Here is a 24,146-nt window from a genome sequence, read left to right on the forward strand (position 1 = left end):
CGCCCGAACCCGAAACCGAACCCGCGTCCGTGCCCACACGTGCCCAGCTCTCCCCGCGTGCAAGCCGCGCCGCGCCGCCTGCACTGCAAGCCGAGCCGCGCCTCCTTGCTGTCGTGAGCCGAGCCGCACGCGCAAGATCCTTGCATCAAGCCGAGCCGAGCCGATCCCTGTTCTCCTTCCAGCCGAGCCGCCAAGCCTAATTTGGCCCCTTCCACCTAATTTTGGTAATTAAATCAACTATTTTGGCATTATCCAGTAAGATTCAATATTTTTGGGCACTAAATGATTTAATTTGGAATTAATTAGATTATTTCTCCTTAAGGGACGTCCTGGACCAAGTAACTGCTGCAGCGGGGGATTTCTTCAGTAGGGGCTTGAGCACTGCAACCTCTCTCTAGGGTAAGTCATTTCAAATGAGTCTTGAACCGTTAGTCGTTGGTGACCTAATTACGAATCTTGGCATATTACACAGTTAGGACCTCGTCGCTTGGAAAGCGTACTGCCTCGCGGTTAGGACTCGTCAAGTAAATCTCCAGGTAAGTGATTCTACTACTAGCCCCATGCTTAGAAATATGAGACGATGCATACTCCAATTTTGCATGTTGAGGATTAGACGGTACGATGCCTGAAATCAATGTTAGTATGATGTAAATGACGTTATGGTTATACTATAGCCTGTTATGTGTGGCGAGAGCTGTTATAGCTATACGACGAATGTCGAGACGGAGAGGGCAGAGATGATTTATGTGATATGTTATATGCTGATGCCATGTGTATGTATACTGTAATTAGGGTACCTGTTAGCTTAATCTGTTAGAGTCGTACCTGCATGGGTGTCCTTCGGGATCACCACCTATTGAGGACTGTGTGGTCCGACGGGACGCCAGTCTAGCATGGATATAGATATGACTCGAGTGACTCGACGGGGTCCTCGCATCCCGACTGTCCTAGGGGTCCCCCGGGGCTCCGAAGACCAGAGATACGTTCCTACGGGAGCGCATGTTGCACGTGTTCGGGAACGTGCCAGAGATTGGGTACCAGTTACAGAACTCTGACAGGAAGTTAACAGGCACCTAGTGGGACTAGTAGTGGGTCCCTTACTGAGTATTTTATACTCACTCTCTTCATTTTATGTTTTCAGGTAGAGGACGAGGCAAGGGCAAGGGCAAGCTGGCGAGCGACCCGAAGTGACCGTGGAGGGCCATAGGGACTACTGCTTCCGCTTATCCTTATTTTAGACTTTCGTATTTGAGTTTGAGTACTTTTCATTACTTAGCATCTTTTTATGTAGACAGGGCCCGAGTAGGACTTTAGAATGCATTACACTTTTTGCATAACTACCTTGTTTAAATTTTCATAAATAAAATTTCTTAAACCTTATGCGTCTTTAATAAATTTCATGACTTAAACCACTTGTTCTATATTTAGTAATGACTTTGACTCAGTATAAGGAGTTGGGTCGTTACAGTTGGTATCAGAGCACAGTGTTTTAGGTTCTGTAGACTGACCTACGATGTAAGTCATTTTTGTTTTGGTTTTACTTCACCCTATGGCTATACGGTCCTTCGGCACTCGCCAGGTATGTCTAAAGCCTTGCTAATGTTAAGATTACGATTTTGCCTGAATAGTCTAGACCTAGAGGTAGGGTGTTAAGTTCTTGTGGTGAAAAGTTTGTTGGTGAATTTTAGGGAAAATGCCGCCACGTAGAGGTGCACGCCGAGGAGGTGGTAGGGGAGGCAGAGGAGCCGGGCGTGGCCAGCCGGAGGCGCCCCCTACTGCACCGGCAGTCGACCCAAACGCACCGGTCACCCAGGCGGATCTCGCCGCGATGGAGCAGCGTTATCAGGACATGCTGCAAGCTGCTTTGGCGCCTTTCCTTGCCGCCCAGCAGAACCAGGCCGCCCCTGTTCAGGCCCAGGCCGTCGCTCCTCCAGCCCCTGAGGAAGCTCCACCAGTACCAGTTCAACTTTCGCCCGAGGCGAAACACTTACGGGACTTTAGGAAGTATAATCCTAAGACCTTTGACGGATCCATGGACAACCCCACAAAGGCCCAAATGTGGTTAACGTCCATAGAGACTATTTTCCGGTACATGAAGTGCCCAGAAGACCAGAAGGTGCAGTGTGCAGTCTTCTTCTTGGAGGACAGGGGCACCGCCTGGTGGGAGACCGCTGAGAGAATGCTGGGGGGCGATGTCAGCAAGATAACTTGGGAGCAGTTCAAGGAGAACTTATATGCTAAGTTCTTCTGTGCCAATGTGAAGCACGCCAAGCTGCAAGAGTTCCTAAACTTGGAGCAAGGCGACATGACGGTGGAGCAGTACGACGCCGAGTTCGACATGCTGTCCTGCTTTGCTCCCGATATGGTAAGGGATGAGGCTGCCAGGACGGAGAAATTCGTTAGAGGACTCAGGCTAGACCTTCAGGGCATTGTCAGAGCTCTCCGGCCAGCCACGCATGCTGATGCACTACGTATAGCACTGGATTTGAGCCTACCTGAGAGAGCCGATTCGTCTAAGGCTGCCGGCAGAGGGTCAGCCTTGGGGCAGAAGAGAAAGGTGGAGACGCAGCCTGACGTAGTACCGCAGCGAACACTGAGGTCAGGAGGTGTCTTTCAGAGACACCGACGGGAGCTTGCAGCAGCCGGGAGGACTCTGAGAGAGCTACCCACTTGTACTACCTGTGGGAGAGTCCACGGAGGTCGTTGCTTGGCTGGAAGTGGAGTCTGCTTCAGATGTAGACAGCCGGGGCACACTGCTGATGTGTGTCCTCGGAAACCCTTTGAGACGACACCGCCCCAGCCTTCTGCGTCCCAGCAGGGGAGAGTTTTCGCCACTACCCGGCAGGAGGCCGAGCGAGCTGGCACAGTGGTGACAGGTACGCTCCCAATTTTGGGGCATTATGCTTTTGTGCTATTTGACTCTGGGTCATCCCACTCGTTTATATCCTCCGTTTTCGTTCAGCATGTGGGTTTGGAGGTAGAACCCTTGGGTGGTGTTTTGTCGGTTTCTACTCCATCTGGGGAGGTTCTGTTGTCCAAAGAACAAATAAAGGCATGTCGGGTAGAGATAGCGAATCGTATGTTAGACGTGACCTTGCTAGTGTTAGACATGCAGGATTTTGATGTGATACTAGGCATGGATTGGCTGTCAGCCAACCATGCAAATATAGACTGTTTTGGCAAGGAAGTTGTCTTTAACCCTCCCTCCAGGGCTAGTTTCAAATTCAGGGGGGCAGGCATGGTATGTATACCCAAGGTCATCTCAGCCATGAAGGCTAGTAAACTACTCAGCCAGGGTACTTGGGGCATCTTGGCAAGCGTAGTGGATATTAGAGAGCTAGAAGTTTCCCTATCTTCCGAACCAGTGGTAAGGGAGTACCCCGACGTTTTCCCAGACGAACTCCCAGGACTTCCGCCTCCCAGAGAGGTAGACTTCGCCATCGAGTTAGAGCCGGGCACTGCCTCTATCTCGAGAGCCCCTTACAGAATGGCTCCAGCCGAGCTAAAGGAGTTGAAGGTCCAGTTACAGGAGTTGCTGGACAAAGGCTTCATCCGGCCCAGTGTGTCGCCTTGGGGAGCCCCAGTATTGTTCGTGAAGAAGAAGGATGGGTCGATGCGCCTTTGTATTGACTACCGAGAGCTGAACAAGGTGACGGTCAAAAACCGCTACCCCTTGCCCAGGATTGATGACCTGTTCGATCAGTTGCAGGGAGCCACTGTCTTTTCCAAGATCGACCTGCGATCAGGCTATCACCAGTTGAGGATTAGGGACGGTGACATTCCCAAGACGGCCTTTCGTTCGAGGTACGGACATTACGAGTTCGTGGTGATGTCTTTCGGCTTGACTAACGCTCCTGCAGTGTTCATGGATTTGATGAACAGGGTGTTTAAGGACTTTCTAGACTCGTTCGTCATAGTCTTCATTGACGACATCCTGATTTACTCAAAAACTGAGGCTGAGCACGAGGAGCACTTGCACCAGGTTTTGGAGACTCTTCGAGCCAACAAGCTGTATGCCAAGTTCTCCAAGTGTGAATTCTGGTTAAGGAAGGTGACGTTTCTTGGCCACGTGGTTTCCAGTGAGGGAGTTTCAGTGGATCCCGCAAAGATTGAAGCGGTGACCAATTGGCCTCGACCGTCCACGGTTAGTGAAATTCGAAGTTTTCTGGGCTTGGCAGGTTACTACAGGTGGTTCGTGGAAGACTTCTCACGTATAGCCAGCCCGTTAACCCAGTTGACCAGGAAGGGAACCCCTTTTGTATGGAGCCCAGCATGCGAGCGTAGCTTTCAGGAGCTTAAACAGAAGCTAGTAACTGCACCGGTCCTGACAGTGCCCGATGGTTCGGGAAACTTTGTGATCTATAGTGATGCCTCCAAGAAGGGACTGGGCTGTGTCCTGATGCAGCAAGGTAAGGTAGTTGCTTATGCCTCCCGCCAGTTGAAGATTCATGAGCAGAACTACCCTACCCACGACTTGGAGTTGGCAGCTGTAGTCTTTGCACTGAAGATATGGAGGCACTATCTGTACGGTGAGAAGATTCAGATTTACACCGACCACAAGAGCCTGAAGTACTTCTTCACTCAGAAGGAGTTGAACATGAGGCAGAGGAGGTGGCTCGAGTTGGTGAAAGACTACGACTGCGAGATCCTATACCACCCAGGTAAAGCAAATGTAGTGGCTGACGCGCTGAGTAGGAAGGTTGCACATTCAGCGGCGCTAATCACCAAGCAGACCCCCTTACTCAGGGATTTTGAGAGAGCCGAGATTGCAATCTCAGTGGGTGAGGTTACCGCACAGTTGGCTCAGTTGTCAGTTCAGCCAACCTTGAGGCAAAAGATCATCGCTGCTCAGTGGAATGATCCTTACTTGGCCAAGAAGCGTCGTATGGTGGAGACAGGGCAAGGCGAAGACTTCTCCATATCCGCTGACGATGGCCTTATGTTTGAGGGACGTCTGTGTGTGCCGGAAGACACCGCAGTTAAGACGGAGCTTTTGACTGAGGCTCACAGTTCTCCGTTTACCATGCACCCTGGGAGTACGAAGATGTACCAGGACTTAAGGAGTGTCTATTGGTGGAGGGGCATGAAGAGGGAAGTGGCAGACTTTGTCAGTAGGTGTTTGGTGTGCCAGCAGGTGAAGGCACCTAGGCTGTTGCAACCCTTGAGTGTGCCAGGGTGGAAGTGGGAGAGTGTGTCGATGGACTTTATTACGGGACTGCCCAAGACCCTAAAGGGCTACACGGTGATCTGGGTTGTGGTCGACAGACTCACGAAGTCGGCCCATTTCGTGCCAGGGAAATCCACTTACACTGCCAGTAAGTGGGGGCAGTTATATATGACAGAGATTGTGAGACTACATGGAGTACCCGTATCCATCATTTCAGACAGAGACGCTCGCTTCACATCGAAGTTCTGGAAAGGACTTCAACTTGCTTTAGGTACGAGGTTGGACTTCAGCACAGCATTCCACCCTCAGACCGATGGTCAGACAGAGAGATTGAACCAGATTTTGGAAGACATGCTGCGAGCCTGCGTACTAGAGTTTTCAGGAAGTTGGAACTCCCATCTGCATCTGATGGAGTTTGCCTATAACAACAGCTACCAGGCTACTATCGGTATGGCACCGTTCGAGGCTCTGTATGGCAAGTGCTGTAGATCCCCTGTCTGCTGGGGCGAGGTCGGAGAGCAGAGGATGCTAGGCCCCGAGTTAGTGCAGACTACCAACGCAGCCATACAGAAGATCCGAGCTCGTATGCTGACAGCACAGAGCAGACAGAAGAGTTATGCTGATGTACGACGTAAGGACCTCGAGTTTGAAGTGGGAGATATGGTCTTCCTGAAGGTAGCACCCATGAAGGGTGTTCTGAGGTTCGCGAAGAAGGGGAAGCTGAGTCCACGCTTCGTAGGGCCGTTCGAGATACTGGAGCGGATTGGCCCCGTGGCTTATCGCTTGGCGCTACCCCCATCTTTTGCGGCAGTGCATGACGTATTCCATATCTCCATGCTGAGGAAATATGTTGCAGACCCAACACATGTGGTGGACTTCGAGCCACTACAGATTAGCGAGAACTTGAGCTACGAGGAGCAGCCTGTCGAGGTCCTGGCGAAGGAGGTCAAGAAGCTTCGCAGTCGAGAAATTCCACTGGTCAAAATCCTTTGGCAGAACCATGGAGTGGAAGAGGCCACGTGGGAGAAAGAAGAGGACATGAGAGCCCAGTACCCCGAGCTGTTCGAGGATTAGAACTTTCGAGGACGAAAGTTTTTGTTAGGAAGGAAGATTGTAACGCCCAACAAATTCGATATTTCTTTTTGTTTTGGCCATTGTCATCAATATTAAGTGTGGTTATGGGAAATTTTTTAAATTTATTGGAAGAACCTTACCATTTTGATTTTCTCGAGTAATTAAGGTTGGGAATCCATATTTGTTTAGGATAATAAGTATTACTTTTTATTTTATTATTTTATTTTTATTGGAAATAATTAGGGAAGCCTTATTAAACTAAAGTTGGTTGTTTTTGGTGAGATTTGGGGAGAGAGAGGAGGGGTTGTTTTGGGCTTTTAAAAGGAAAAGAAAAGAGTCATTTTTTTTATAAAAGGCCTTAGGACTCGTGCGTAAAGAGGAAGAGAAAAAAAAATCAAAGAAAGAAAGAGGGGAAAAGAAAAAGAAAAAGGAATTTTTTTTTTATTGAAACCCTAGCCGCCGCACGCCGCCGCACGCCGCCGCCGCGAACCCGAGCCGCCAAGCATTCCCCCTCTCTGTTCACCAGCGCAGCCGAGCCTGCCGTCGCCGAGCTTCCAGCCGCGTCGGAAGAATTGTCCAAGCCGGTCCGCGCAGCCGAGCGCCGTGTCTGCAGCCGAAACTCGCCGCGCCGCGTCGATCTGAGGAAGAGCAGCCAGCCGCGTCGCGTCGCTCCGATCCAGCGCTGAGGAGCCGCAGCCGATTTGCCAGCCAGCCGTGTCCGCAACGCCGTCGCTCACACGCCCAGCCACGCCGCGCCGCTTAGATCCGACGCAGCGCAGCCGGAACGTTCGTCAGCCAGCCCTCGCGCCGACTGAAATCCAGCAGCTAAGCCTCGCGCGCCTCCAACCGTCGAACCCGAACCCGGAACCGCTCCACGCCCGAACCCGAAACCGAACCCGCGTCCGTGCCCACACGTGCCCAGCTCTCCCCGCGTGCAAGCCGCGCCGCGCCGCCTGCACTGCAAGCCGAGCCGCGCCTCCTTGCTGTCGCGAGCCGAGCCGCACGCGCAAGATATTTGCGTCAAGCCGAGCCGAGCCGATCCCTGTTCTCCTTCCAGCCGAGCCGCCAAGCCTAATTTGGCCCCTTCCACCTAATTTTGGTAATTAAATCAACTATTTTGGCATTATCCAGTAAGATTCAATATTTTTGGGCACTAAATGATTTAATTTGGAATTAAATTAGATTATTTCTCCTTAAGGGACGTCCTGGACCAAGTAACTGCTGCAGCGGGGGATTTCTTCAGTAGGGGCTTGAGCACTGCAACCTCTCTCTAGGGTAAGTCATTTCAAATGAGTCTTGAACCGTTAGTCGTTGGTGACCTAATTACGAATCTTGGCATATTACACAGTTAGGACCTCGTCGCTTGGAAAGCGTACTGCCTCGCGGTTAGGACTGGTCAAGTAAATCTCCAGGTAAGAGATTCTACTACTAGCCCCATGCTTAGAAATATGAGACGATGTATACTCCAATTTTGCATATTGAGGATTAGACGGTACGATGCCTGAAATCAATGTTAGTATGATGTAAATGACGTTATGGTTATACTATAGCCTGTTATGTGTGGCGAGAGCTGTTATAGCTATACGACGAATGTCGAGACGGAGAGGGCAGAGATGATTTATGTGATATGTTATATGCTGATGCCATGTGTATGTATACTGTAATTAGGGTACCTGTTAGCTTAATCTGTTAGAGTCGTACCTGCATGGGTGTCCTTCGGGATCACCACCTATTGAGGACTGTGTGGTCCGACGGGACGCCAGTCTAGCATGGATATAGATATGACTCGAGTGACTCGACGGGGTCCTCGCATCCCGACTGTCCTAGGGGTCCCCCGGGGCTCCGAAGACCAGAGATACGTTCCTACGGGAGCGCATGTTGCACGTGTTCGGGAACGTGCCAGAGATTGGGTACCAGTTACAGAACTCTGACAGGAAGTTAACAGGCACCTAGTGGGACTAGTAGTGGGTCCCTTACTGAGTATTTTATACTCACTCTCTTCATTTTATGTTTTCAGGTAGAGGACGAGGCAAGGGCAAGGGCAAGCTGGCGAGCGACCCGAAGTGACCGTGGAGGGCCATAGGGACTACTGCTTCCGCTTATCCTTATTTTAGACTTTCGTATTTGAGTTTGAGTACTTTTCATTACTTAGCATCTTTTTATGTAGACAGGGCCCGAGTAGGACTTTAGAATGCATTACACTTTTTGCATAACTACCTTGTTTAAATTTTCATAAATAAAATTTCTTAAACCTTATGCGTTTTTAATAAATTTCATGACTTAAACCACTTGTTCTATATTTAGTAATGACTTCGACTCAGTATAAGGAGTTGGGTCGTTACAAATAATGTTGTCATAAAAACTAGTGTAAATACGACATTAAATGTGTCTTTAATGTCGGTTTAAAAACGACATTAAAGACATCTTTAATGTCGGTGGAAAAACGACATTAAAGATATCTCATAAACGACATTATAGATATCTTTAATGTCGGTTATCCACCGACATTAAAGGCCTTTAATAACACCTTCAAAGATGTCGGTTTATAACCGACATTGAAGGCCTTTAATGTCGGTTTGTAACCGACATTTAAGATGCCTTTAACGTCGGTTATAAACCGACATAAAGCCCAACCGACATTAAAGACCTTTAATAATGCTCACAAAGATGTCGGTCGCCAAGTGACATTAAAGGCCTTTAATGTCGGTTTTAAACCGACATTAAAGGCCAAATTTCTTGTAGTGATTGTATGTTAATTACAGTAAACAACTAGCTAAGTTGATTGTATATATATGTTAATTTCAACTATGTAAAAGTTAATATCATTGCTAAATGCATAAGAAATTAATTTAAAAAATTCCGAAACTCTAGAGATTTTGATAACACGTTTCAAGTTGTTAAGAATATATAAACATTCGTAGAATTGTTATCAAATGTTATAACACGACTCACAAGGTCTATGTCTAAAAAGTTTAAAAGGGATAATAGAATAGACAGTTTAAGGTAATTAAAATTGTATGGTTTATTTTAATTAAATTTCATTAATCGAGAATAAAATGGAAGGAAGAATAAAAGGTACATATGATCAGCTTCATGAATTATCAAATGGAGCAAACCTATGGAATGTTGTTATAAAGGAAAATAAAAATGTTGTGAAATAGATATGATAAACTTTCACATATGGTTTTGTTGACTTTGTGTGCCATTGGTTTGAAACATTTTAGTCTGTTGATGGAGCACCAATAGTATCAGGCTTAGCACATATTTGAGGGTTTTGCAGTCCAGTAATGGTAGGCATTACATTTGCACATTCAGACACAATCGGTCCTCTATTTCCACTATAAGTGAGGTTAATATCAATAACTTCTACCCCTTCACATGGTATACTTTTGCTGCAAACAAGTTTGACTGCGACAGGAGTAGCAGAAGTGCCTCTAATATTTTTGAAGCTCACATTGCTGATCTTAATCTTAGATGGAACCTAAAATGATCCCATAAAAATATTGATATAAATGACTTCAAGTTTGGACTTATCTAACTTAATTTGAAAAAGAATAATTCATGAAGTTTAACTAATTAATTAAATTTTAAATGAAATAAAAAATAATTTCAATACAAAATATACCTTTCTGTTGCATTGATTCCACGGACAGTATTCTTGATCTATAATGATAGGGTTGCTCACATTTTCCATTTCAATATCTTCAAAATGCATGTCAGAGGCCATGAATGCGACGGCAGAATCTGGCCATGTTTTGATTCTGACACCATTGGTAGTATTGAATATTTTGCATGCTTTCACCGTAACTCCTACCACGTCTTTTTCCTTGGTGTACTTGCCTAAGCTTCGTATGCTAATACCATGTCCTGGTTCGCACGTCACATTGGTAATAGTTACTTGCTTGTTACTATCTCCAACAGACACACAATCATCTCCAGTTGCAATTTTTGAATCGAGAATGTATATCTCTTCTGAGCTACTTATGTGAATTCCATCAGTGTTGGGACTCTCATCTGGTGCATTGATTGTCACATGTTGAAAAGTAACATTCTTGCAACCCAAAAGATTGATGTGGAAATTTTTACTATCCAAAGAAGTTATGTCCTTCACTATTGAATTGGTGACGAAACTGAACTTCAAATTCTGATCGATTTAAACGAATAAAGAGAAAAAAATTAAAAAACTTTCAATTTAAAATAACACATGTATGTTAACTAAAATGATGTATGTTTAATGTAACGACCCAACTCCTTATACTGAATCGAAGTCATTACTAAATATAGAACAAGTGGTTTAAGTCATAAAACTTAGTAAAACGCATAAGGTTTGAGAAATTTTATTTATGAAAATCCAAACAAGGTAGTTATGCGAAAATGAAATGCGTTCTAAAGTCCTACTCGGGTCCTATCTACTTAAAAGATGGTAAATAATGAAGAATACTCAAACTCAGGTACTAAAGTCAAAACAAGAATAAGCGGAAGCAGGAGTCCCTATGGCTCGCCACGGTCACTTCGGGTCGCTCGCAAGCTTGCCCTTGCCCTTGCCTCGTCCTCTACCTGAAAACATGACATGAAGAGAGTGAGTATAAAATACTCAGTAAGGGACCCACTAGTAGTCCCACTAGGCGCCTGTTAACTTCCTGTCAGAGTCCTGTAACTGGTACCCAATCTCTGGCACGTTCCCGAACACGTGCAACATGCGCTCCCGTAGGAACGTAACTCTGGTCTTCGGTGCCCCGGGGACACCTAGGATAATCGGGATGCGAGGACCCCGTCGAGTCACTTGAGTCATATCTATATCCATGCTAGACTGGTGTCCCGTCGGACCGCACAGTCCTAAATAGGTGGTGATCCCGAAGGACACCCATGCAAGTACGACTCTAACAGGTTAAGCTAACAGGTACCCTAATCGCAGTATACATACACATGGCGTCATCATATAACATAACAGATAAATCATCATTACACTCTCCATCTCGACACCCGTCGTACAGCCATAACAGTTCTCGTCATCACAACAACATGCTATAATATAACCATATCATCATTTGCATCATGCTATCATTGATTTCATGCATCGTACAGTCTAGTCCTCAACATGCACATTTGAAGGTATACGTGACCTCATAATTCTAAACATGGAGCTAGTAGTAGAATCTCTTACCTGGAGATTTACTTGGCGAGTCCTAACCACGAGGCAAATGTGCTTTCCAAGCGACGAGGTCCTAACTGTTTAATATGCCAAAATTCGTAATTAGGTCACCAGCGACTAACAGTTCAAAACTCAGGCGAAATGACTTACCCTAGAAAGAGGTTGCAATGGTTGAGCCCCTACTGAAGAAACCCCACGCTGCAGCGGTTAGTTGGTCCAGGACGTCCCTTAAGGAAAATATAATTTAATTCCAAATTAAATTATTTAGTGCCCAAAACCATTGAATCTTACTGGGTAATGCCAAAATAATTAATTTAATTACCAAAATTGGATGGGAGGAGCCAAATTAGGCTTGGCGGCTCGACTGGAAAAAGGGTAGGGACCGGCTCGGCTTGGAGGTTGAAGATCGGCTCGGCTCGCGGCGCAAACAGGCGCGGCTCGTGGTGCAGACAGGCGCGACTCGGCTTGGTACAGCGGCTACGCACGTGCGGCTCGCACGCGGGCGCTGCTCAGCTCGCGGGTGCACGCGGCTCGGGTTCTAGGTCGAAGGCATGCGGCTCAGGCCGGGCCTCTGGTTACGGAGCGGACTTCGGACGGGTCGGGTCCTCACGCGACGAGGCGCTGGTTTTCGGATCCGGGTGGCGCGACGGCTGCGGGTGGTCCGGCTACACCACGGCTTCGCTCGGCGACGGCTGCAGATAGACGCTCGGCTGCGCTGCGTCGGATCGACGCGGCGCGACGCGGCTGGCTGACGGATCGGCTGCGGATCGCGAAGGGTGACGCGGCTCGGCTTCGGGCGACGGCTGCGAGAGATGGCTGCTCCGACGGACGCTCGGCTGCGCGGATCGGTTTGGACGATTCTTCCGACGCGGCTGGAAGCTCGGCGACGGCTCGGTTTTTGACTGCAAACTCGGCTGCGCTGCTGAACAGAGAGGGGGAGGCTTGGCGGCTCGGGTTCGCGGCGGCGGCATGCGGCGGCTAGGGTTTGATAAATAATAATTTTTTTTCCTTTTTCTCTTTTCTTTTCCCCTCTTTCTTTCTTTGATTTTTTTCTCTTCTTCTTTACGCACGAGCCCCAAGGCTTTTTATAAAACAATAACTCTTTTCTTTTCCTTTTAAATAACCCAAATCAACCACCTCCTCTCTCTCTCCAAATCTCACCAAAATCAACCAACTTTAGTTTAATAAAACTTCCCCAATTATTTCCAAATAAAAAAATACTTATTATCTTAAACAAAAAAAAGATTCCAAACCTTAATTAATCGAAATTTCAAAATGATAAGGTTCTTCCAATAAATTTTAATTTCCCATAACCACACTTAAATATTAATGACAATGAACAAAAATCGAATTTGTTGGGCGTTACATTTAAATTGTATATGAAATGAGGCAAAAGGTTTGAACTAATATATATAGTCGTCAAGTTTACCATGGGAAGTTTGGTACATATCTTATTTTTGTGGCAATTATTCTTTTCCCAACCTGATTTTCCTTGACCATCAAAAACTCCGGATCCCGATAATATTAGTTGATCAATGTATGTAAAAAGAACCAACCCGTCTCCTTTTGTATGGATAGGAGCTTGCAATGTTCCTTCCACCTGAACTTGAATAGGAACACTCTTGCAAGGTCCTTTAAGATTAGATTGACTTAATTGGTAAACTCCTTTTGGAATCAACAATGTACTAGGAGTCGTAGACGCACATGCTTCGGTCCATGCATTTGCTAAGGCCTGCAAGTTGAGTTATATCATCAAATTATAGACTTCTTTCTAATATATTCAATTTTTTTCATCAATGTTTTTTACATAAATACTTACCTGAGTAATATCTGTATTAGGTTTGGCACCATATGTAGTAACATCGAAAATGGATTGGCCTTGAATAGTAGATGCCAACGATAATAATAACAAGAAAGGTAGTAATGCCAATCCCATCATTACTACCCCTTCTCCTTTATTTATTTAATTTAATTTAATTTATTTGTTTTTCTCTAATGCTAACTTAAAAATGGGATGAATATGCAAATGCATTCAACCATCTTTATATAGGAGAAGAAAATCAAAAGTGGGTTGAAAATTCTCTTCCAAATTTTATTTACTACATTTGCCAAGGATGAATGAATAGTTGAAGTTAAATGATTGTTTATATTTGTCAAAAAATTAGTTATAATTCTTTGAACATTTGAAGAACTTTTCTAATTCTCTCCAATCCAATAAAATTGATTCCTTAAATTTCTCTTTGAGACCACGTCATGTCCAAACCTCAAAATGTGCAACATAAGTGGCTTAAAACAAGTTGAACAAAAATTAGATCTATATGTTTTAATGGACGATAAAAATCTTCGGCAATTATGTGGTATTAAATTCTCCTCAAGTGTTTGACAATTTCATTCATAGTCAAAATTTAGATTATATTACAAAAGAAAATCATGAAACATAAATAAAAATAAGCAAAATTGTTACTAATTACAAGGATATAATATAAATGACCTAGAGTTGTAATATCTCTTTGAAGAATATATATATATACATATACAATTATTGAAAGAATGTGCGTGATCCTTTCTTTCATTCTTTAAAAGAAAAACAAAAATGTTGTGAAATAGATATTAAAGAAAACGTATCGGAATTAAAAAAAATGCATATATATATTAACTGAAAGAGTATGTATTCTATGATATTAAAGAGAAAGGATCTAATATATGTCACCACGTGTCCAAGACGAGGCGGAGCAGTCGACATCCTCAAAATGGTTTGTTTTAAAACAAAATAGGAGTCGCCACCAATCATCTTTTTACGGTGTGATTGGACACCAAAATAGAGTAAACAATTTTTTAAATAAAATAAAAAAAATGGTTTGTGAAAACTAGAATTGAGTTCGGGAGTTAAATGTGTACGGGCAATGTGTTAGCACCCCATCACACCCACAAAAACGATGGCCAAATTTCAATTCTTGAATTAAAAATATTCTTTGATTCCTTTTAAAACAAATGTCTTATTTTACCCCTTATTACTCCAATATTTGAAGCAATGATTTCATAAAATAAATGAAAAGCATTTCATCAATTAGACTATATGAAGTAAATCTTCTCACCTCAAGAAAGTGAGAAATTAGTACAATTTCTCAAAATCCGTCATAGGAATAGAATTCTAGTAAATAAATTTTTTTAAAACATTAACTAAAATTATTTTTTCTTGGGATCAAATCTTGGACTCGGACTCACAAAGACGTGATCCCTCACCTCAAGAATTCTAGAAAATCGAACTCCCAAATTTCCTAAATTTCATCGTAGGATTTCATTTAAGAAAAATGGTATAAGTTATTAGAACAGATTGATTAAGAAACCTTATGAAATCAGAGATTAATTAATTTTGAATATTTGAAAAACATAAAAAAAAAAATTATAATTTTAAAATAAAAAATTTCTAAATGATTAAGAAAAAGTGTTTTGTGAAAGATTCTAAAACTTGGTGTCACCACGTACGCGAGATGACGCGGAGCGGCCGACATCCTTAAAAAGGGTTTAAATTTAAAAACGAAAAATGAGAGTCGCCACCAATCTTTTTTTACGGTGTTATTGGACATAGAAATAAAAGTAAATCATTTTAAATAAAATAAAAACTGGTCTACGAAAAAATTAGAGTTCAGTTTGGGAGTCATTTTTTACGGGAAAGGTGTCAGCACCCCGTAACACCCGTTTAGAAAACGATGACAAAATTTAATGTTTTGAATAAAATTCATTTTTTAAAAAAAATTATGTCATATTTCATTGCTCACCACTCGAATATTTGAAACAATGATCGCATAAAATAAGTGGGATAAACCCATTAATTAGCCTATATTGAAGAAAAATTCCTCACTTTAAGAGAATGAGAAATTATTACGATTTCTAAAATTCTATCATAGCCTAGTCTTCGAATAAAGTTTTTTTAAAACATTAATTAAATTTATTTTTCTTGGTATCAAATCTCGGACTTCCAAAGATATTGATCATTCACCTAACAACAACAACGACGACAACGGCGACGACGACAACAACAACAACAAGAATAATAATAATAATAAGGTTTAAAAATTAAAAATAAAAGAAAAAACTAAATTAATAAATTAAAAATAAAAGGAAGAAAAAAAAAGAAACAGAGGCGTGGCAATGCCAACCTTGCTGCCACCCTAAAAGAAGAAAATATATAAATATATATAATAAAATGATAATAATAATAGCAATAATATATAAGATTTTTTTTCTTGTAACTTTTTCTTTTTCTCTATTTTTTAGAGAGAAGAAAAATATTAAAAGACTCCGTTTTTTTGCATAACGATAAAAAGGTGCGGATCATTGGGAGTAAACCTTACCTAATGCAACCTCCAACTAAGTTTTTCGTTCGTTATGGGATTAGAATTAGAGTAAAAAAAGATATAATAAAGATAAAAATAAAAATAATAAAGCAAAAAAGCTAATAACTCACCTTTTTGTAGAGAAATACGTTTCTTTAAATAACTTTTTCGCAGAAATTCTCTCTAAACACTTTTTTTAGAGGTTTTCTTTAAGACAATTTTTTTTCCTCCCGTAGAGATTCTTTCTAAAGCAATTTTTTTCCCATTTCCGAATGACAAAGGTCCCTATTTATAGACTAGGGGCGTCCCACAAATTAGAAAAATTAAATAAGTATAAAATCAAATTAGATATTATGTAATTTTATTAATTTTTTTTTAAATAGTAAAAATATAATATTGAAAGATTTTGTTCAAAATAAATTTATTTGCTTTTTTTCCTAAGGTGGTTAAGATAAATCAAAATATGGTATTAAAATAATTTTGTATAAAATAAATTATTTTGTTTTTCCTAATATGATACGTCAAAAGAGATTTTGTATAAATAAATTAATTTTTTTTCTAAAGTGATAAAAATAAGTCAAAATTGATTTGATTTTTTTTAAATAATAGATTTTCTCATTAATGATTTTATTTTCCCTTTTATAAAAAAACATAAGATTTTATATTATTACAAAAGATTTTACCTTTTTTTATTTTTAAAAAATAAATGAAATCTTAGCCAAAATTACAATTACTCTATTTTAAAGAATAAAAAAAATTAGGTAGCTACAGCATGCATTCCTTCGTGCATCCTTATAGAATTAGAAGGTGGACGAAGGTGTAGCCACTAACTTGTCAAAATAAGATGTTTTACATAAATTATCGACGATAGGGGATAGGGATAAAACAAGTGCCTCATAGGCAACATTGTGTCAAGGGCCAAGGATAACACAAGCGCCTCATGACAAAAGAATAAATAAGCTGGAGGCCAAGGATAAAACAAGCGTCATCGCAGTAACATGGTGCCAAAGGCCTAGGATAAAATAAGCACCTCATGACAAAAAAATGAATAATCAAACTAGAGGTCATATATTAAATTATCATATCAATAATGCATACCATGCCACCTATGAAAATGCAGACAATGAGAAAAGCCATGTATGCATGAATATGTTAATTATGTATACAAATTTAATCATTGTTTACTTTTCTCAAGAAAGAAAAAACCAAAACATGCGTAATAGCCGAATAACGTTCATGAGTACTGAAAGCTCAAGTACAAGCTCCAATCCTTAAAATATTAGTGATTTAACGAGAAAATGCTAGAATCAAAAGCTAATCGTCACTCTATGCATAATATTTCTTCACATAGTCTGCGCTTAACGGGTTAGGAAAGTCATATCCGTCCATATTAAAGCTCCTCCTGAGAAAGCTCTTTTTACTACATACGGTCCCTCATAATTAGGAGTTCATTTTTCTCTGTGATCCTTTTGAAAAGTAGGATTCTTTTAAACACTAACTCTCCCTCTTGGAAATGACAGTGTAGAACTTTCTTGTCATACACTCGTGCTATTTTATTTTTTTTGTACAACTATGTCCTCTACATACAGCAGTCAGTCTCTTTTCTTTTATGAAATTCAATTGCTCGTATCTTACTTGAGTCTACTTTGCTTCATGTAGTTCTACCTCTTGGATTATCCTAAGGGATGACACCTCAACTTCAATAGGTAAAACTACTTTGAAACCATACGCCAGTGAAAAATGGGTTGCCCCTATTGACGTGCGAACTGGTATTTTATATCCATGCAATGCAAAAGGCAGCATTTCATGCCAATTTTTATAAGTGACAGACATTTTCTCGAGAATCTTTTTGATATTTTTGTTTGTTGCTTCCACTACCCCATTCATTTTAGGGCAATAAGGAGTGGATTTAGAATGTTTAACCTTGAACTAACTGCACAACTCCTTCATTATTTTGTTATTCAGGGTTTTTCATTGACAACAGCTTCCTTGGTGACACTCTTGTATGAAGCAACCTTTACCCATTTCTTGAAATAGTCTAGGGCTAAAAAAATGAATCGATAGTCGTTTGATGCCTTATCTCAACTTGCGAAGCTTTTGTCGTATAGGTTTACATTCTAGTTTAAGTGATAATCGATGTGTTACAATCTCTGTATCAAAACCAGGTGTATTTTGATGGGACCATGCAAAATATCGTTGAACTCGTGTACTAGGGTCAGTAGATCGAATTGATCATGCTTTAGAGCTAAAGTGCCAATTCACACTTCTTTCACTTCTTCGAGTGTTCCCAAATTGATAACCTTCAAAGTCTCTTGATATGACATAGTCTTTTTTTCTTGCTCTATCAATCTTAGTAATTTAGGAGAGATATCATATTTATCCTCTTCAATATTCTGCTCAAGATTACAGTTCGAAATCTCAAAATCAACAACATCATCGATGTCACCTTCAACTTCGGTGCCCCTATTACGGATACTAAATTGTACCAGTAAAAAGCAAAAAGAGAGAAACAAGAGGAATAGACACGGTATTTGGGATAGAATCAACATTCTTCATTTCTTTAAAAAAAATAAATGAATTACAGAATGACTAGGGTATTAAAAATGCAACTTTGTAAAAACAAGGAAGGATGCCCTTATTACAAAAAGAAAAGAAACCCTATGACTTTAGGCATAATCAGAGGGTGTATAAAACGCTATTACTTTTGTGATCCCTCAGAGACTTTTAGCGTCCTCTTGATCTTCCAATTGTTCAACTCAAATTCTAGTGACACTAATAAACCAATGGATTAGACAAAATAGTATTCTTGGAGATAACCGTAATTGAGGTATCATTTGAAGTTTCCTTATTAGATGAAGCATCCAAACTTCTCCTCCTCATCATTGTTAAATCTTGGTGACAAATATCCAGCTCCACGAAGGATTTGGAAAAGTGTATTCATTGAAGTAGTCACATCACACACCTTATTCTTGTATCTTTTCGTGAATGTGTCAACAACATTTATGGCAGGACCCTCATGATTTGGTAAAGGGTTCTGGTTAACGTCATGCTCTTCTCTTGTCTTCTTGAATTCCAACCATCCGTCCTTGACTAGACTTTGCACTTTAGCTTTCAAAGGAAAACAATTATTCATAGAATGCTCAAGTGCCCCAGCATGATATTCACATTTTGCGTTGGGGTTCATACCACTTAGGATATGGTGGTTGCAAAGGCCCTTGTGGTACGATAGCCACTTGATGACTCTTTAGAAGTTGAGGTGGAAGCTTTGTATACGACATAGGTATGGGATCAAAATGGGTTTGCTTCCAATTGTTCCTTGCGTTTCTCTGAGTTGCCTAACCAAATGGGCTTTTACCTCCATTCTGCCCCACAGTTGGTGAGGATACATGCACTACTCTTTGAGTCGAGCTCAACTCATGTATTTCTTCCTCTTTTTTCTTTAGGGCCATCATCCTTCTTGTCTTTGAAGAAGAATCGGTGATCCTTCAATTCTTCACTCCAAATTCAATCCTCTCCCCAATTGTTATGACGTTCGAGAAATTAGTCGAAGCACTTCACCATTCTATCATAGTATGGGGCCCGAATAGTGTTTATGAACATGGATGTCAATTCTTTGTCGGTTAGGGGAGGTTGCACTTGTGCAACTAACTCTCTCCATCGTTGTGCATACTCCATAAAAGTTTCAACATTCTTTTTTTCCATCCTCTAAAGATCCAGACGGTCGGGTGCCATATAAATCTTGTACTTATATTATTTTTAGAATAAATCGGCGAGATCCTTCCACCTATGCACTTGTGAACCATCCAACTGCATGTACAAGCGAGAAGCCGGGCCAACTAAGTTGTCTTAGAAGCAATGAATAAAAAATTTATCATTATAAGCGTAAGCTGACATTTTTCGACAGTACATAACTAGATAACTTTTTGGGCACGTGGTTCCATTGTACTTCTCAAAATTTAGAGTCTTGAATTTGGAAGGGATCATCACATCTGATATCAAACATAGTTGTACTGCGTCGATAATCTCGTACATGTCTGCACCTTCAATAGCGCGCAATCTTTTTTCTAGAAATTCCAATATTTTTCTACTACCCTGCTCTTCTAAAATTTTCTTACCACTTTCCGTAATTTGAGTAGATATGAGATCACTCACATGGTCTGCCTGTTGGGTGGTCAGATTAGGATTTTGTGTAGGATAAGTACTATCCACCATGCGAGGACTAGATGACCTTTGAGGAGTAAAACCTAGAGAGTATGTAGGTGTCGCCATGTACTCGAGACGACGCGGAGCGGCCGACGTCCTTAAGAAGGGTTTAATTTTAAAAACGAAAAAAGAGGAGTCGCCACCAATTTTTTTTAGGGTGTGATTGGACACCGAAATAAAGTAAATCATTTTAAACAAAATAAAAACTGGTCTACAAAAAAAATAAAGTTGAGTTCGGGAGTCATTTGTGTACGGGGAAAGGGGTTAGCATCCTGAAACATCCGTTTTAGAAAATTGGCCAAATTCAATGTCTTGAATAAAATTCATTTTTTAAAAGAACTATGTCTTATTTCATTGCTCACTACTCCAATATTTGGAGCAATGATCCCATAAAATAATTGGGATACACCCATTAATTAGACTATATTAGGAAAAATTTCTCATATTAAGAGAATGAGAAATTATTACAATTTCTCAAATTCTATCATAAGCTAGTCTTCGAATAATGTTTTTTTAAAAATGATTGATTAAATATATTTTCTCTTGGAATCAAATCTCGGACTCCCAAAGATATTGATCTCTCACCTCAAGAATTTAGAAATAACGGACTCCCAGATTTCTAGGTCCATCGTAGGATTTTTTTAGCGAAATTGATGTGGGTTATTACAAAAAAAAGTTAATTAGGAAACCTTATGAAATATATATTTAATTTTGAGTTTTAAAATAAATAATTTTAAAGGAAAAAAAATTCTAAATGGTTTAAAGAGAAAATTTTTAAAAAATATTTCAAAATTAAATACAATTACAGTTAAAAGTATTTTAAAATTTTCAAGAAATTTTTAATGAAAGTCAAATAGAAATAACAAATATACCACACAATAAATTAGACAAATAATTTAGGATATCAATGTATAAATATAATGATAGTAATAAAAAATAAGTTAAAAGGAAAGGAAAAGAAAATATACATAATAACGATAAATAAAATAAGAGAAAAAATGGAAAAAGAACTAAATGAAATAATAAACATGTAAAAAAAGAAATTAAATATATAAGTTAAGAAAAGAGAACATAGTAAGTTAAAAAGTAAAAATATTTTTGAAATGCTATAATAATAATGATAATAATAATAAAAATAATAAAAAGTTAAAAAAATCATAAATATAAAAAAACTAAATAAATAAATAAATAAAAGTTATATATAAAAAATTTAAAAATAACAAACAGAATGGCAGAAAGGAATATATATATATATATATATATAAACTAATAATAATAATAATAATAATAATAATAATAATAATAATAACAATAATAATAATAATAATAATTAGAATATGATGATAAATAGGTAAATGAATAAATTAAAATAAAAGGAAAAAAAAAAACATAGGGGTGGCACACCCTAAAAGAAGAAAAAAAGTAATATATAATAAATATGGTGATGATAATAATAATAATATAAGATTTTTTGCTTATAACTTTTTCTTTTTCTCTATTTTTTAGAGAGAAGAAAAGTGTTAAAAGACTTTTTTTTAGCATAATGATAAAAATGTAGCAAAAAGAAAAAAGAAATTTTCCTTATACATTTTTAAATTTTCCTTATACATTTTTTTCTTTTCTCTCTATGCTTAAAAAGAGAAGAACAAAAATAAGGATTCCATCCCGAATAAAATTAATTATTGTATGAAGTGCGGATCATTGGGAGTAAACCTTACCTAATGGGATTAGAATTAGGGTAAAAAAAAAACAATATGAAGATAAAAATAAAAACAATAAAACGAAAAAGCTAATGACTTACCTTTTTGCAGAGGAATACGTTTCTTCAAATTCTCTCTAAACACTTTTTTTTATGTAGAAATTCTCTAAAATTTTTTTTTGTAGAGATTCTCTTTAAAACATTTTTTCCTCAAGAATTTCTCTAAAACAATTTCTTCTCCCCCTTTTTCCAAATGACAAAGGACCCTATTTACAGACCCAAGGTGTGCCACAAATTAGGAAAATTTAATAAGTATAAAATCAAATTAGATATTATGTAAAAATATGATATTGAAAGATTTTGTCCAAAATAAATTTTTTGTTTTTTTTCCTAAAGTGATAAAGATAAATCAAATATGGTATTAAAAGAATTTTGTATAAAATAAATTATTTTGCTTTTCCTAATATGATAAATAAAAAGAGATTTTATAAATAAATTAATTTGCTTTTTTCCTAAAGTGATAAGTCAAAAATGATTTGAATTTTTTTAAAATAATAGATATTCTGATTTGATTTTTTTTTTAAATAATAGATATTCTCATTAATGACTTTATTTTCCATTTTAATAAAAAGATTAAAAAAACATAAGATTTCATACTATTACAAAAAGATTTTACCTTTTTCTTTGTTTAACAAAATAAATGAATAAAATATCTTAACCATTGCTACAATTAATATTTTAAAGAATAATAAAAAAAATGTAGGATAAAACAGTAGGCATGTCCTCTACTACTTGGTTCAGATCTACTTCTACTTGTGATGAAATCCCCGCAACACTCTTTTCTCTTCCAGTAGTGAGCAGTTTCAAGATCTTCGCCAATTGATCTTTCAATCCTTCAATGTCTTGACGAAGAACTTGATCATTGGTTTGCTCATCCATTATTCGAGCCTTTCTTCTTGTCCAATATGGATGCTGAGGAGGTGAACCTTGAGCTATTTTGCATGTTTTGACTTTTTTCTTTTCCAAAAAGAGAATAATGATTCAATTAGACGAATGAGTCTAAAAGTAAATGCTAAATGTAAGAAAGAAAACCATCAAATAATGTAATGGCTCAAACAAACTTAGTGAAGTTAATACTAGTATCCTATCTGACGCGGACCCTCAAAAGTGTGTATAGTTACACTTGATCATACAACCAAATTGAGTAAGAATTTTTCGTGTGCCTGTATGGGAGCAACACTCCTCGAAGGTCAAACACTACTACATTCTCGAATCTAATCCTATAGGTACAACCCGGGTAGAGGACTTGTGCTAGTGTGTGAGAATTATATAATAGGGCAGAAAAATTAAAATTCTAAAACATATGAATTAACATGATATGCAAATCATAATGAGTGAAGTTGAATATAAGTCCTAAAAGATAAAAGGCCCTCAATTTGATTACAACCTTCACATGTGATTGTATGACCAAATTGAGTGAGAATTTTTCGTGTGCCTACACGGAAGCATAAGCTCCTCGAAGGTCAACACTATTCCATCCTCGTTTCTAATTCTATAGGGTAGAGCCCGTGCAGAAGGCTTGTGATTATGTGTGAAACAATAATAAACGACACACTAAAAAGAAAATAAAACAAATATATATATATATATATATATATATATATACACACACACACAAGATCAAGACAAAAGAAAAGGCCAAACTCTTCAGGTGGAACCTCATGTCCCCAGTGCCCCAGTGGAGTCGCTAAGCTGTCACCACCCCGAGATGACGCCACTACTAGAAAAAGACCCTTTCTTGACGGTTGATTTTTTCTTTTCTTGACGGTTTCTTGAAAAACCGTCAAGAAAGGGGCGCTTTAATGAAAAAACCGTCAAGAATTTTGATTAAAAGGTGGAGGGGAGGCAATTTACAGAATTCTTGACGGTTTTGAAACGTCAAGTAATATGCAATTTTTTCTTGACATTTTGGAACCGTCAAGTTATTTATTTTACATTCTTGACATTTTTAAAACGTCAAGAATATTTATGAGTTCGATATTCTTGACGATTTTTAAAACGTCAAATGTATATATTTATCCTTGACGTTTTAAAACTGTCAAGAAATGTCGATAAATTCTTGACGTTTTAAAACGTCAAAAATTTTTATTTTCAAATTTATTGACGTTTCTTGAAGTTTTAAAAACGTCAAGAATGTTTTATAAAAGAACCTATATTTTGAAAAATATATTATTATTTTATTATTATTTTTTCTTATTTTTTCTTATTTTATTATTATTATTATTAAAATTCTTCTTTAAAAAAAACCCTAAAATTTCATCTCTTAGCCGCACGCCTCCCTCATCTTCTTCTTCTTCTTCCTCAACCAATTGCCGCCACCTCACCCCATCTCCTCACTTCTCCACCGAAGATCGTCGAAAGTCGTCAGCCCCTCATCTTCGACGACCACCCACCGCAGCCATCCGTGCATTCTAGTCGTTCGTCGACAGCCACCAAATGCACCGCACCGACGAC

At 39.3% G+C, this 24,146-nt stretch overlaps 1 protein-coding gene and 1 long non-coding RNA gene across 4 annotated transcripts; one reads left to right on the plus strand and one right to left on the minus strand.

Moving 5' to 3' along the window:
* The first annotated feature begins 321 nt into the window (after positions 1 to 321).
* Positions 322 to 8,407, plus strand: LOC127149545 (uncharacterized). Of its 2 annotated transcripts, none has more exons than XR_007821258.1 (3): positions 322 to 399; positions 473 to 536; positions 8,259 to 8,407. It is a non-coding gene; the product is annotated as an uncharacterized LOC127149545 (long non-coding RNA). The 2 variants fall into 2 exon arrangements; XR_007821257.1 differs by lacking the exon at positions 8,259 to 8,407 and adding an exon at positions 1,142 to 1,290.
* An 855-nt stretch (positions 8,408 to 9,262) lies between these two features.
* On the minus strand, positions 9,263 to 13,581 carry LOC127143814 (exopolygalacturonase-like). Of its 2 annotated transcripts, XR_007821259.1 has the most exons (5): positions 13,213 to 13,581; positions 11,716 to 13,125; positions 11,544 to 11,620; positions 11,406 to 11,470; positions 10,544 to 10,798 (listed from the first exon to the last, which is right to left on the minus strand). XR_007821259.1 is itself a non-coding variant. In XM_051085332.1 (4 exons), the coding sequence occupies exons 1-4, from the start codon at positions 13,330 to 13,332 to the stop codon at positions 9,462 to 9,464; spliced, it is 1,203 nt and encodes a 400-aa protein (XP_050941289.1). In that variant the 5' UTR covers positions 13,333 to 13,439; the 3' UTR covers positions 9,263 to 9,461. The 2 variants fall into 2 exon arrangements, 1 of the variants encoding a protein (XP_050941289.1); XM_051085332.1 differs by lacking the exons at positions 10,544 to 10,798; positions 11,406 to 11,470; positions 11,544 to 11,620 and adding exons at positions 9,263 to 9,722; positions 9,867 to 10,385 and having other exon boundaries at positions 12,823 to 13,125; positions 13,213 to 13,439.
* Positions 13,582 to 24,146: the final 10,565 nt, after the last annotated feature.

This window comes from Cucumis melo, chromosome 1 (genome assembly GCF_025177605.1).
Source record: "Cucumis melo cultivar AY chromosome 1, USDA_Cmelo_AY_1.0, whole genome shotgun sequence".
Lineage (NCBI taxonomy): Eukaryota > Viridiplantae > Streptophyta > Magnoliopsida > Cucurbitales > Cucurbitaceae > Cucumis > Cucumis melo.

What these genes read in the sequence shown, in the direction of transcription:
- LOC127143814 (XM_051085332.1), bottom strand. Translation starts at nt 13,332, where the DNA reads ATGATGGGATTGGCATTACTACCTTTCTTGTTATTATTATCGTTGGCA. An exon ending in CTAATACAGATATTACTCAG is followed by an intron (nt 13,126 to 13,212) that starts GTAAGTATTTAT and finishes CTCAACTTGCAG; the next exon opens with GCCTTAGCAAATGCATGGAC. An exon ending in GGAATCAATGCAACAGAAAG is followed by an intron (nt 9,723 to 9,866) that starts GTATATTTTGTA and finishes GGATCATTTTAG; the next exon opens with GTTCCATCTAAGATTAAGAT.